Consider the following 12,458-nt stretch of genomic DNA (forward strand, 5'->3'; position numbering starts at 1 on the left):
GACGCAGGCGCAGTGAGGAAGCTAGCAGCCGCTGAGTATCCTTCTCTCACTGCGCCTGCGCCGAATACTGAACAGCACAAGATTTACACTGCAGACACGGCCGGCGGGAGGAGAGCAGCGATGCCCTGGCCCTGTGAATCAAGAGAAGAAGGGCGTAAAAAGAGGTGGGCAAACGGAGTCTCTAGGAGCAGCTGCAACGCCCATATTATAAAAGTTTGTTTTTCTCAATAAAGGCTTTAGGCAGTGAGATGGCACTAATACAGTTATGTTCAGCTGACATTAGCACATCGCTAGTGTCAGCCAGCTTAATACCCATTTTTCAGGTGACAGAAACCCTTTTACGTCATGGGTCCTTAAGGGGTTAATCACAAAATGATGTAAATCTACACGTTATGTATTAAAGCATCACTTGAAAAGAGATTTTGGTGTGCCATAGATTTCTCCATTGAATTAGACTGACGCTAGTACTCTATAAACACCCACCATTAAAGGGTGTGCAGGTCTCATCCTCCTTAAGCAGAAGTCATCAACAACCCGATGCATCTAGAACAATAAACTATAGGCGAGATTTATCAAACTGCTGTAAAGTAGAACTGGCTGAGTTACCCATAGCAACCAATCAGATTCCACCTTTCATTTTCCAAAGGAGCTGTCAAAAATTAAAGATGGAATCTGATTGGTTGCTATGGGTAACTAAGCGAGTTCTACTTAACACCAGTTTGTTACATCTCCCCCTATGTACTTTGCTAAATAATCTACCCAGTTTTTAATATGAACCTAGGCTGAGTGAGATGCTGTATGCAGTGCAGTCAGTGCAGAGGGTGGGGAACTAGGGGCCCACCTTGTTCTGGGGCCCACTGGGGGATTCACCCGTTCCCCGGTGGGCCAATCTGAAAAAGTAGTATTGGACAGAATGAAATTCTATTGGCTCCTGTTTACCCCAGGGCTAGTGGGTGGGGGCTGCTCTGAATTATGGCAGGCTTTCGTTCATACATTTGGGGTTGTCAGTCACTGACAAATACGAGTATAGATGAGTAATTTCAGATTTTGCCAGTGTGTGTAGCTTTGCTATAGTCTTGCCTTATGATACAAACCGTAGTAGAATATGGAATAATATGTTCTTTTTGTGACTTTCAGGAGAACACGTCATCAAAGTGGTAAGATCACATCATTGGATAGTATGGGGCAGCGCACAAGGGGATCTTCCAAATGATGAACAGGGTTTTACAGTTACATGTAACCAAAGTATTTAGTAACCAAAGTTGTTATGTAACTTTCTAATGTACTCTAACTTAAACTCTTCTCTAAGGTCTCTGCTTTATATCAGTGAATGGAAATCTCGTTTAGATGACAGATGGATTTGTGGATAGATACAAGATAGACAGATAGACAGACAGACTAGATAGAAATATAAGAAATATATGAGATTTGATCGGCTAGATATTAGCTTGATAGATGATAGATAGATACAGTGCCACACTTGTCCATTGGTGATAACACAAGGTGGTGCCCCTTTATTTTGGGTTCTGCCGCAGGGTGTATTATCAGGCAGGGTGACATTAATACTAAGTGACATCTCCTCTTGCTGGATTACAGGCTGACACTCTAGATAGATAGATAGATAGATAGATAGGAGATAGATGATAGATAGATAGATAGATAGATAGATAGATAGATGAAAAAGGAAATTCCACGGCACTTCCCAAAAATAGATACGTGTTTATTTTACCAGATGCAACGTTTCGGTTCCGCCACAGCCGCTGGCACCCCTTTTTCTACTTTGTTCTACTATTGTTTTTAGTGCTACCCAGCCGCTTTGACTTAGATAGATAGATATATATTAATAGAAATGAGATAGATATGAGAAGGATAGATAGAAAAATATGAAAAATGATTGTGTTCTTGCAAGGCACAACCTCCATATGATTTGCAGCATAAGGCTCAATGTCCCAATTTCCTTAACTCCAAAAACACAGACAGCTCTTAAAGGGGTTGCATAAGGACAGTGTAAGTGCCAGTCAGGAGCCAAAGAAAATTATTCCTGCTCTCCACCACCATAGAAGAAGGACAGGCATTGTACACATGCCCTAATCTAAAAGGGACCTTATGACAATGGCCGCTGCCTCCTCCTCCGACTGCCTAGGGCTAGATACAAAATGTTTTGTATTAGATTCTTATACAGAAGATTTTGTTCTCGTTAGCATACAGAAGACTTGTTTTCATCCCTGTTTCTTCCAGTCGTCTAGCAACAGAGGACACGATGAAACATTCAGAGCCATATGCATTAAATATGTGCCCCATCAATACTTGATGAAGTTTGCTTTGTCTGTGAGTCAGACAGAAACATCGGGCTCCTTATGCAAAGTTTACTGTCTGTGTGGAGATGACAATGGTACAAACAGTTGTGTCCAACACCAGTTACCAAAACACCGTGGACCAGTGGCGTAGCGTGGGTTGCCAGCACCCGGGGCAAGACAAGTATTGCTCCCCCCCAACCGCGGCCACGCCCCTTTTTACAGATAATGTAGTAGATATCACTTGCAGTCCTATGTAACACCACAGATAACACGGTGATAACTCTCTGAGTACAGATAATGTAGTAGATGTCACCTGCAGTCCTATGTAACACCACAGATAACACAGTGATACCTCTCTGAGTACAGATAATGTAGCAGATGTCACCTGCAGTCCTATGTAACACCACAGATAACACAGTGATACCTCTCTGAGTACAGATAATGTAGCAGATGTCACCTGCAGTCCTATGTAACACCACAGATAACACAGTGATACCTCTCTGAGTACAGATAATGTAGTAGATGTCACCTGCAGTCCTATGTAACACCACAGATAACTCAGTAATAACTCTCTGAGTACATATAATGTAGTAGATGGGTGTGAGGACCCAGAATTCAGAACATGCACAATGTGACCTGAAGTCTGGGGCCAGGCTGCTACAGTGTGGACAAATTCTATATCTCCCCTCCCATCACTACAGAACACACAGGGTAATACAGCGCACATACCTCTTACATCCGGTGACGTCTCTTTGATTTAGATGTTCCTTCCCTCTTTCCTCATCCTCTCCTTTCCGACCTTCAGACCAGACCACAATTTTTCAGCCATTTCTCGTCTCTGCAGTTTGACAAAAAAAATATATCTTTGTTTACTACTTTTCCATCATCCTCCAATCTTCTGTAGAAATCATCCTACCACCCCCAATACTGTGCCGCTGTGCTCCCCAATACTATACTGCAGAAACAGATAAACCCCCTGATAATAGTAGTACCATGCAGATAGTGCCCTTCAATAATTATTGGCACACAGTGCTCTAAAATAATTGCGCCCAGCAAATGGTGCCCCTGACACTAATAGTGTAAACATAACATCCCCCAAAAATAATAGTGGTAAGCTGATACTGTGCCAAGGTGCCCCCACAGTAATAGTGCTTCCAAAAGTCCCACCAATAGGAATAATTCTCTGCTAGAGCACACATGGTAGTAATAGTGCTCCTACAGTGCCCCCAACATGTCCCCACTGTGTCCCAGAAGTAATAATGCTCCCATAGTACCCATACTAGTAATCATGTTCCCCCTAGACCCCCAGTAGTAATAAAGCCCACCATAATGCCCCCCAGTAGTAATAATTCTCCTTATAATGTGACAGTACTAAAAATATCCCCTTTTAAGGCCTCATGCACACGACCGTTGTTGTGTTCCGTTCCGCAAAATGGGGTTTCGTTGTTCAGTGATCCGTTTCAGTTTTTGTTTCCGTGTGTCTTCCTTTATTTTTGGAGGATCAGTCAAGTTTGCCATGCAAATGATAGGAAAAAAACGGACGCGAAGGACAATCTTGTGTGCCTCCGCGTTTTTTCACGGACCCATTGACTTGAATGGGTCCGCGAACCGTTTTCCGTGAAAAAAAAAAGACAAGTTATATTTTTTTGATGGACTGAAACTACGGATCATGGACGCGGATGACAAACGGTGCAATAGCCGAGTTTTCAACGGACCCATTGAAAGTCAATGGGTTTGCAGAAAATCACGAAAAACAGAACAACGGACATGGAATAAAACAACGGTCGTGTGCATGAGGCCTATTGCTCACAGTTGAGCTAATGTCCCCATAATGTGCCAGTATAAAATACCCCTATATAGTGCCCCCGTAGATGACCCCATAGTACTCTTCTCTCCCCTTCGCCATAGTAGCCACCATTATGTGCCCCAGTATAAAATGCCCCTATACAGAGCACCCCATATAAAATACTCCTTCTTTGTGGCATCAGTAGATGCCCCCAATAATGTGCCAGTAAGAATTGCTCCCATAGTGCCACCCAATAATGTGCCAGTAAAAAGTGCCCATAATATTGTGCCAGTAAGAAGTTCCTCCATAGATGCCCCCACAGTGCCCCCCAATAATGTGCCAGTAAGATGTGCCCCTATAGATGCCCCCAATAATGTGCCAGTAAGAAGTGCCCCCCAATCATGTGCTAGTCAGAAGTGCCCCTCATAGATGGCCCCCCATTCATGTGCCAGTAACAAGTGCCCCCCATAGATGGCCCCCAATCATGTGCCAGTAGCCAGTATTGCACCATATAAAAAAAAATAAACACTTATACTTACCTCCATGGCAGCGATGTGATGCAGGCCTCTTCCGGCCTGTGTCCCGTGCTGTACGACTTAGGCCGCACCGGCCTCTGATAGGCTGCAGGCCCTAGGCCTGCAACGTATCAGAGGAACGGGGAAGGGAGACGCTTCTCTCTCCCCTGCTGCAACACAGCCATCTGTATCGCTGTCCTGATGACGGCGATACAGATGACTATGGGGATGAGCGCTTCCACAATGGAGGCGCTCATCTCCCTGTGCCCTGCCGCCGCCCCCCACTTGTGAGCAGGGCTGCGCTGCCTGGGGCGATAGCCTCACTTTGCCTAATTGGCGGTGCAGCCCTGCTGGCGCCCCCTAAAATGTTGCGCCCGGGACAACGGCCCCCCCGGCCAAACCAGCTGGGGAATGTGAAGGCTAAAGGGACGCTCCACCTTTGGTTAACATTAGCTATGGTTTCAGCATATGTACAATGTATCTTTTCCATAAATATTTGTTACAATGTTTGCTTATTTTTTTGTTCGTTTTCACTCTGCAGCTTTTAAGGGGTTTCTGTGACTTAGATAGAAAAGTAGTGGATGGAAGGCTGCTTAGTTTCCAGCGCCAGCATGCTGCAGCTCAACCTCTATTACCTTGAATGGGAGCTGATCTGCAGTACCCCGCCATGGCCACTGGCTGCCTGGACAGCTGATTGGTGGGGGTGCAGGGTGTTGGACTCCCACCAAACTGATATTGATGACTTATTCTGAGGACAGGTCATCAGTAACTAAGTCCTGCAAAATCTGTGGAAACCACCATCAATTCTAGCTTGTTTCAATACTCAGGGTATGTTGATTCATTAAGAGTCGCTTTATGTGGACAGGTTTCCTGCTGGTAATGAGAGCCAGTCGACAGTAGCAAGTTGATCAGTCCTCATTTTGCTTCATTTACATGGTTCATCGTGAAAGTTTATAACTGAACGATTGTTAATGAAATAGTTAATTTACATACAGTACCATTAGGCCTCTTTCACACGACCGTCTTTTTTCCCCGTTTACAGGCTGTTTTTTGCGTTCCGTATACGGTCCGTATATGGAACCAATAATTTCAATGGTTCCGCAAAAAAATTTTTTTTTATGTACTCCATATGCATTCCGTTTCCATATTTCCGTTTTTCCGTTCGGTTGAAAGATAGAACATGTCTTATTATTGTCCCCAAATCACGTGACTCCATTCAAGTCAATGGGTCCGCAAAAAAACGGAACACATACGGAAATGCATCCGTATGTCTTCTGTATCTGTTCCGTTTTTGTGGAACCATCTATTGAAAATTTTATACCCAGCCCAATTTTTTTCTATGGAATTACTGTATACTGTATATGCCATACGGAAAAACGGAACGGAAAAATGGAACAGAAACAGAAACACAATTTAAACAAAAAATCGGAACAACGGATCCATGAAAAACTGACCGCAAAACACTGAAAAAGCCATACGGTCGTGTGAAAGAGGCCTTATTGTCAGATGCACATCCCACACACCTGTCACCCAGGAGAAGTTGGGTGCTTAGCATTATACCTGCACATAGATAAGGCTACTATAGAGTGCCAGTCACATAGTTACATGTAGTGCACCGCAATGGTTTACATCCTATTGGTCATTATTAGATCAGACAGGCTGCCCAACACCTATTAAGTACAACTCCCACTATATTGCCAATTTTAATCAAAGGTAGAGCTCACTTTCAAAGTTATATCCAGGTTTGCAACCAAACTAAAATGATGCAAATATCCCACTGTTTGGCGCATGCAGCTCTATGCAGAACTTGCAGAGCTATAAGCCACAACCATCCACACTAAAAGAAATAAACACTGGAAATCGACCACTCTGTGTGTAAGGAATCTAGAAAATATACGAGTTTCACTTTTAGAATTTGATTTACAAAAATAATGTTCTAATTTATTGAGATGCACCTGTACATGCCCTGGGTAAAAAGTAAATCTAAGGAGGTTTACACCACTTTTAATTAAGACCTGTCACTCCTCTGACATGTCTGTTTTAATAAATAATTGTATTCCCCATGAAGCTGGGTCATCTTTTTTTTAGAACTCTGTGTTGTGCCGTTCCTCAGTTATTCCTCTTGGATTTAAAAAAAATTGACAACTGGGTTTTGCCATTCTCCTTCTTTAATGGTAGTATCTAAACTTCATGCGCCCCAAGGACCTTGTGATGTCACAGGGTCACATTGAAAGCTTCAATTTCAAAGTGTCCCATAAGCCTCACCCTAAACACCATGACAAAGAGATCTCAGCGGACCGAGGCTTCTACAATTCATATGCTTAGTGTTTTGTTCCATAAATCCTTACAATGATGGGACGCGTTTTGGCCCAGGAAGGCTGGACGGACCGAAACGCATCCAATCATTGTAAGGATTTATGGAATAAAACACTAAGCATATGAATGAAGAAGCCACGGTCCGCTGAGATTTCTTTGTCATTGGTTTGGAGTTCGCTCTTTTCTCATGCGGGTGCAACGTCTAGTCGAGTGCTGATCTTCCCTGTTTGCTTCACCCTAAACACCATTTATTATTATTTATATATTACATTACTAATCTTTATTACCACAGTGCATACACTGCTGCTACATCCCGTGGCTGCTTCAAACCCACATGACTGTAGCATGTCACGTGACCCTTGTGGCATCAAAAGGTCCTTACACCGCATGGAGTTCTAGACCCAACCCTTCTCTAATAGGTGTGTTTCTGCAAAGTCTGCCACTGACAGCACTGATTGGACAATGTCAGGCTAGGCTGGTAACACCAAGTTGTAAAATTCGTTCATAAAATTCTAATAGGAATAATTGAGGAACTTACAATAGAGTGATAAGAATAGATGTTCCAGAATCGAAAATAACTTAAGTTGTAATACACTGTCCCTACCACAAGAGGGAACTCTAAGCAAAAACCTTGGTCCAGGAGCCAAACTTACCCTAAAAGAACAATTATCATTAAAGAGTTGAACAAAGTTTATGAAACGTCACCTGTAGGTTTAGGAAAACTCACTATTTTCAATGTTTTTTTCTACTTTAGCATGGAGGAGGAGACGTGCCTGGCTTAACAGCCATAAATCAAGACACAGGAATTGTTACTCCAGATACTACAGGTAAAATCTAGAAGATGCCTAGGTCCTATACAGTATAAGGGGCAGCGGCAAAGGTTTTATGTATACCTCACATGCTGGCTTTAACGGTGGTCCATGAGCTGTATGTGGTATGAATGGAGCTGTGCTGCAATAGCACACACAACCTGTGGATAGATGTGGCGTTGTTTTTTGAAAAAAAAAAAGCAGCCATGTTCTACTAGTCTTGGACAATTCCCTTTAAAAACATTTCGTTTTCATAAATTATAAGTCCCTATGACTATTAAATTACTAAATGCACCCTTTTACTAACAAAACCACCAGCTCTGTACCTCATGAAATATTGAGTCTGATATCTCTCTGTATTGTCGGCTTTCCTTGTTGCCACAATAGAATCTAATTCAATGACGATATGAAATATTCAGCAGGATAAATAGCAACTGCACCAATGCAGGTAAACACTGATATAGTAATACGTTGAATCCTCAACAGGTCATGTTTTTTCAATTCTTCAAAGAAGCAGCACCTTGTATCATATCATCGACTGTGTTCCAGTCAGAAGATGGAAGGAGTTTATGAGGACCCTGGAACTTCCCGACAAAGTGATTGAGATAGTGGAAGTGGAGATCTCCAACTTTCGAGACCAGCAGTATGAGATGCTCAGGAGATGGTGCCAGTTAAAAATGGCCTCTGTAGATGCCGTGTATGAGACCTTGGAGAGGATGAACCTATCAGGATGCGCAGAAGAACTTAAAGAAAAGATAGAACATTACTCATAGTTCTAAAGAAGGGAAACTGGAACCAAGCACTACAGGAACATTGGCAACATCTTAGGCAGCATAGAGGTTATAATAAGGAATGTATTCAGTTGACCACTTTTTGAAAAGGTAATTTTATTACAAAACCACTATACAAAGCAACACATTTCAATAAATTATTTTGGTGCTAAGCCTACAGCTGGCACCCCAATGGTCAATGGGCCATTTACCAGATGGTATTCCAATGTTCTAGAACCCAGTAGGAGATAGTTTTTAAAGTAATACATTGTGTCTAACCCTAAGGAAATCCAAAAAGAGACTTTGAGGCTCCATTAGATGCCGACCTACAAAAGCACAACTCTGCTATATACACCATGGTCCTGAACAGTAGACAATTTTGATGTTTTTGCATTTCTTCACAGAAATGTTTAATATAGGAACCAAAACTGAACTGAGCTGTCAGCCAAAGGAACAGCCGGCGGCTATGGCACGTGTATGGGAACCTTAACCAGTTAACTAGGTTGCCTAGCATTTTGAGAAAATGAGCAGAAAATGGTATAATATAAAGTATTAACCATTATGCACAAATTAACTCAACCGCTGCTCTAGCACCACTGCTCTGGAGGTCCCTATCAGTCACATGACTGCTGAAGTTAATCACTGGTCTCAGTGGTGACTCTTGCATTTAGAGCAAGTGACTGCTCAGGGCAGTGAATGGCTGCAGGGGTCGCATGGATGATGTACATGATGTCATAGCTACAGGATCGGCAGTGACCACTGGTGGTGGAGCAGCAGGGTACTTAAAGGGGTTCCCCACTCCTTTACAAATGATAGCCTATTCTTAGGATAAGCAATCAATATCTGATCGGTCGTGGTTGAACACCCTGCACCACGGCTGATCAGGAGCTCTGGCACTAGAAGTCAGTGGTGGAACTACACAGTTCAGTTTGTCGTGCAGTGGATGGAGCTAGTTACTTCAGTCCTGCTATTATACCCTTCAACAGGAGCAGCACAGTAACCAGTTGTGTCCACCGCTCAACAGACAGAGCTGTGTAGTTCCATCTCCGATTTCCATCTCCGGAGCTACGCCAGAACAGCTGGGGTTGGTGGGTGTCATAAATTCCAAATCAACCATACAATGGTCATCTTTAGAGCAACCATCCCATAAAGAAACTGTGGACATAGATATAGACAACCAATGGATCTTCAATGGTGTAAAAATTAAATCGAAACCCTGTCTTGGGTTAAAAGAGTATCTTTCATAAAGTCGAAACTAGAAGTCAAAATCTTTTTTATTTATGTGTATTTGTTTTCAATGTCCTGTTCATAGTAGAGATAGAGCAGTGGGAACTTTCTAATGACAACCAATCGGCTGTTTTTTTTAAAACAAAAAGTTGGATGTAAGCTGACATCTGATTGGTTGGGCAACTTTTTTGCTCTAGGTTTTACATATAATCAATGTCTATTCGCACATACAAAAATATTTGTTTCTTCTTGGTTGGTTAAAAAAATAAAAATTTTAGACTTCATCATAGATGGATGGATTTTTTCCCCAATTCAGGCCCTCATCAACACGGCATATGAGAAAAAATGTTGATGTGATGGGAATGATTGTCCATATGGAAAATTGTTTTCGCTGCAAATATAGGGTGCGCGTTGCTGAACATGAACTATATTAGCACTTATCTGTAAAGGGGAGAGGAAAATTTGAAGGTGGGTCCTACAGTTGTCCCAAATAATTACTGTAGTTTTATTAATGCAGTATCAGGAAAGGATCATTAATGCTCTCCTTAAAGGGGTTGTACAGTATTAGAATAAGGCTACTTTTACACTAATGTTGTAAGATCCTGGGTTCCTCTGCATCTGGCATTGTGGTCCTTCACCATTTAACTGTGCGCAGCGGTTTTCGTCCGACCAATTCTCAGCATATTTGCCGGGTTGCGGCTGAATCTCCGCCAATCCTCATTATAGTCTAATGGGGCAAAGCAGTGGTGGATTCAGAGAGACCCGGCAGACTGTTCCCTGTTGGAAGAGCCTGCTGGATCTCACAACGCTAGTGTGAATCCTTAAAGGGTGTGCCATTTTCTTCAGAAACAGCGCCTCCCAAGGCCTTTTTGGGTATTGTGGCTTTGCCTCAATTATTTGAATATTGATGAGCTGCAATACCAGACTAGGCCATGGACAAGTGTTGGTACAATTTTTGAAAAAAATATAACCCTATGACTTTAAATATATAATTTGTAGGATTTTGGGAATGTTGTAAACTTGTTAACACTAGCATTGTGAGTCTGATGGGCTAAGAGGGAACTTTTTTTAGTGAAGGCTGCCATTTTGAAGACTAAATCAGCAAAGATGCAATCTGTGAAGTCTCAGATAATTTATCGACATATTTATTACTATAAATACATATCCCTGCAAAATATAAAGGAACTCATATTAAAGGGGTTGACAACAGACACTCATGTAATAAATGGTAGAGCAGACAGGAAGTCACACTTGAGCAGGGGAGGGCACCTCTATGGGTGCCTACACATGCTGCGGATTTTGATGCAGACTTAAAGGGAACCTGTCACCTGGATTTTGTGTATAGAGCTGAGTACATGGGCTACTAGACGGCCGCTAGCACATCCGCAATACCTAGTCCCCATAGCTCTGTGTGCTTTTATTGTGTAAAAAAAACCAAATTAACCTGAGATGAGTCCTGTCCCTGACTCATCTCACCTACAGGACTCATCTTAGGTTAATTTGCATATGTATCAAATCGGTTTTTTTACACAATAAAAGCACACAGAGCTATGTGCTAGCGGCCATCTAGCAGCCCATGTCCTCAGCTCTATACCCAAAATCCAGGTGACAGGTTCCCTATAAAATCAGTTCCAATCATCTGAATGTGCAATGCAGATATCCAAGAGTTTGCCGCCACATTTAAATGAATGGAACAGATTTTTCGTTTTGGAAACGTCTGCAATAAAACCTGCAGTATGAAGGCACCCTAATAAGATATATAGAGAGGGGTTAGGGTGTTGCCGCTTGGACAACCCCTTTAATATTGCTGAACCACTTCTTAATGTATGCAAGGTGCTAATGATTAATACACTGATTTTCAGACTACAAAAATGGTTGCCTCCCTCCCATGGTCTATGGCTGAAGGGGAAAAAATGCTTTTATAGGTTACTTCTAGGCATGAGCGAATCGACTTCGGATGAAACATCCGAAGTCGATTCGTATAAAACTTTGTTCTAATACTGTACGAAGCAGGAGCTCCGATGAGCCGAAGTTATTTCTTAGCGAAGTCTCGTGAGACTTCGAGCAATAACTTCATAAATTAATTTGTACTGTAAAAAAACATTTCCTGAACTTGGGTTCAGTTCCAAGTGGTTCCCTGGAACCGAACCCGAGTTTGGGAAATGTTTTTCTACAGTACAAATTAATTTATGAAGTTATTGGCGACAGAGCTTCTGCTCCTTACAATATTAGAACAAAGTTTTATGCAAATTGAATTTGGATGTTTCATCCGAAGTCGATTTCGCTCATCCCTAGTTACTTCTTTAGAAATATTGCTTTCCGTGTGATAGCCACAATTTGTTTCCTAAAAGCTTGCAGTTATGTTATTATATTGTTATATATGTATTATATTGTTGGTGTTATGTGATGACATCATGTAAGTTACAGTCACCAATATATACAATGTCAGATGCGATTTAATGGATGATTTTGAAGAGCTACACAGTAAAATATTGTCTTATAATACGCAAATCTAAAATAAAGCACATTTGTAATTCAAGTTTATGCCATTAGCACTTTTTTAACTCTTTTACCATTACTGAAAACTGCAAACAGCCCAAAATAATGAACAACATATGACAAACCCACCTCTCTTCTGGGACACTGCAAAGGCTGTGTTGTGTGGTGACATCATATCATACACAATGGCCCTTAAAAGAGAGCCGAGAATTAAGTTCCAACAAGCAACTGAAGCCTTG

The 12,458-nt window shown here is 42.0% G+C and overlaps 1 protein-coding gene across 1 annotated transcript in view; it reads left to right on the forward strand.

Moving 5' to 3' along the window:
• The window catches only part of TNFRSF25 (TNF receptor superfamily member 25), a 38,083-nt gene extending 26,975 nt beyond the window's left edge, over nt 1–11,108 (forward strand). The window contains exons 8-10 of the mRNA XM_044278363.1: nt 1,138–1,157; nt 7,669–7,741; nt 8,210–11,108. Of these exons, the coding sequence (XP_044134298.1) occupies nt 1,138–1,157; nt 7,669–7,741; nt 8,210–8,496 (380 nt within the window). The 3' untranslated portion in view covers nt 8,497–11,108. The remainder of the gene's footprint in view (nt 1–1,137; nt 1,158–7,668; nt 7,742–8,209) is intronic.
• The last annotated feature ends 1,350 nt before the right edge of the window (nt 11,109–12,458 follow it).

Source organism: Bufo gargarizans, chromosome 2, assembly GCF_014858855.1.
Source record: "Bufo gargarizans isolate SCDJY-AF-19 chromosome 2, ASM1485885v1, whole genome shotgun sequence".
Taxonomy (NCBI): domain Eukaryota; kingdom Metazoa; phylum Chordata; class Amphibia; order Anura; family Bufonidae; genus Bufo; species Bufo gargarizans.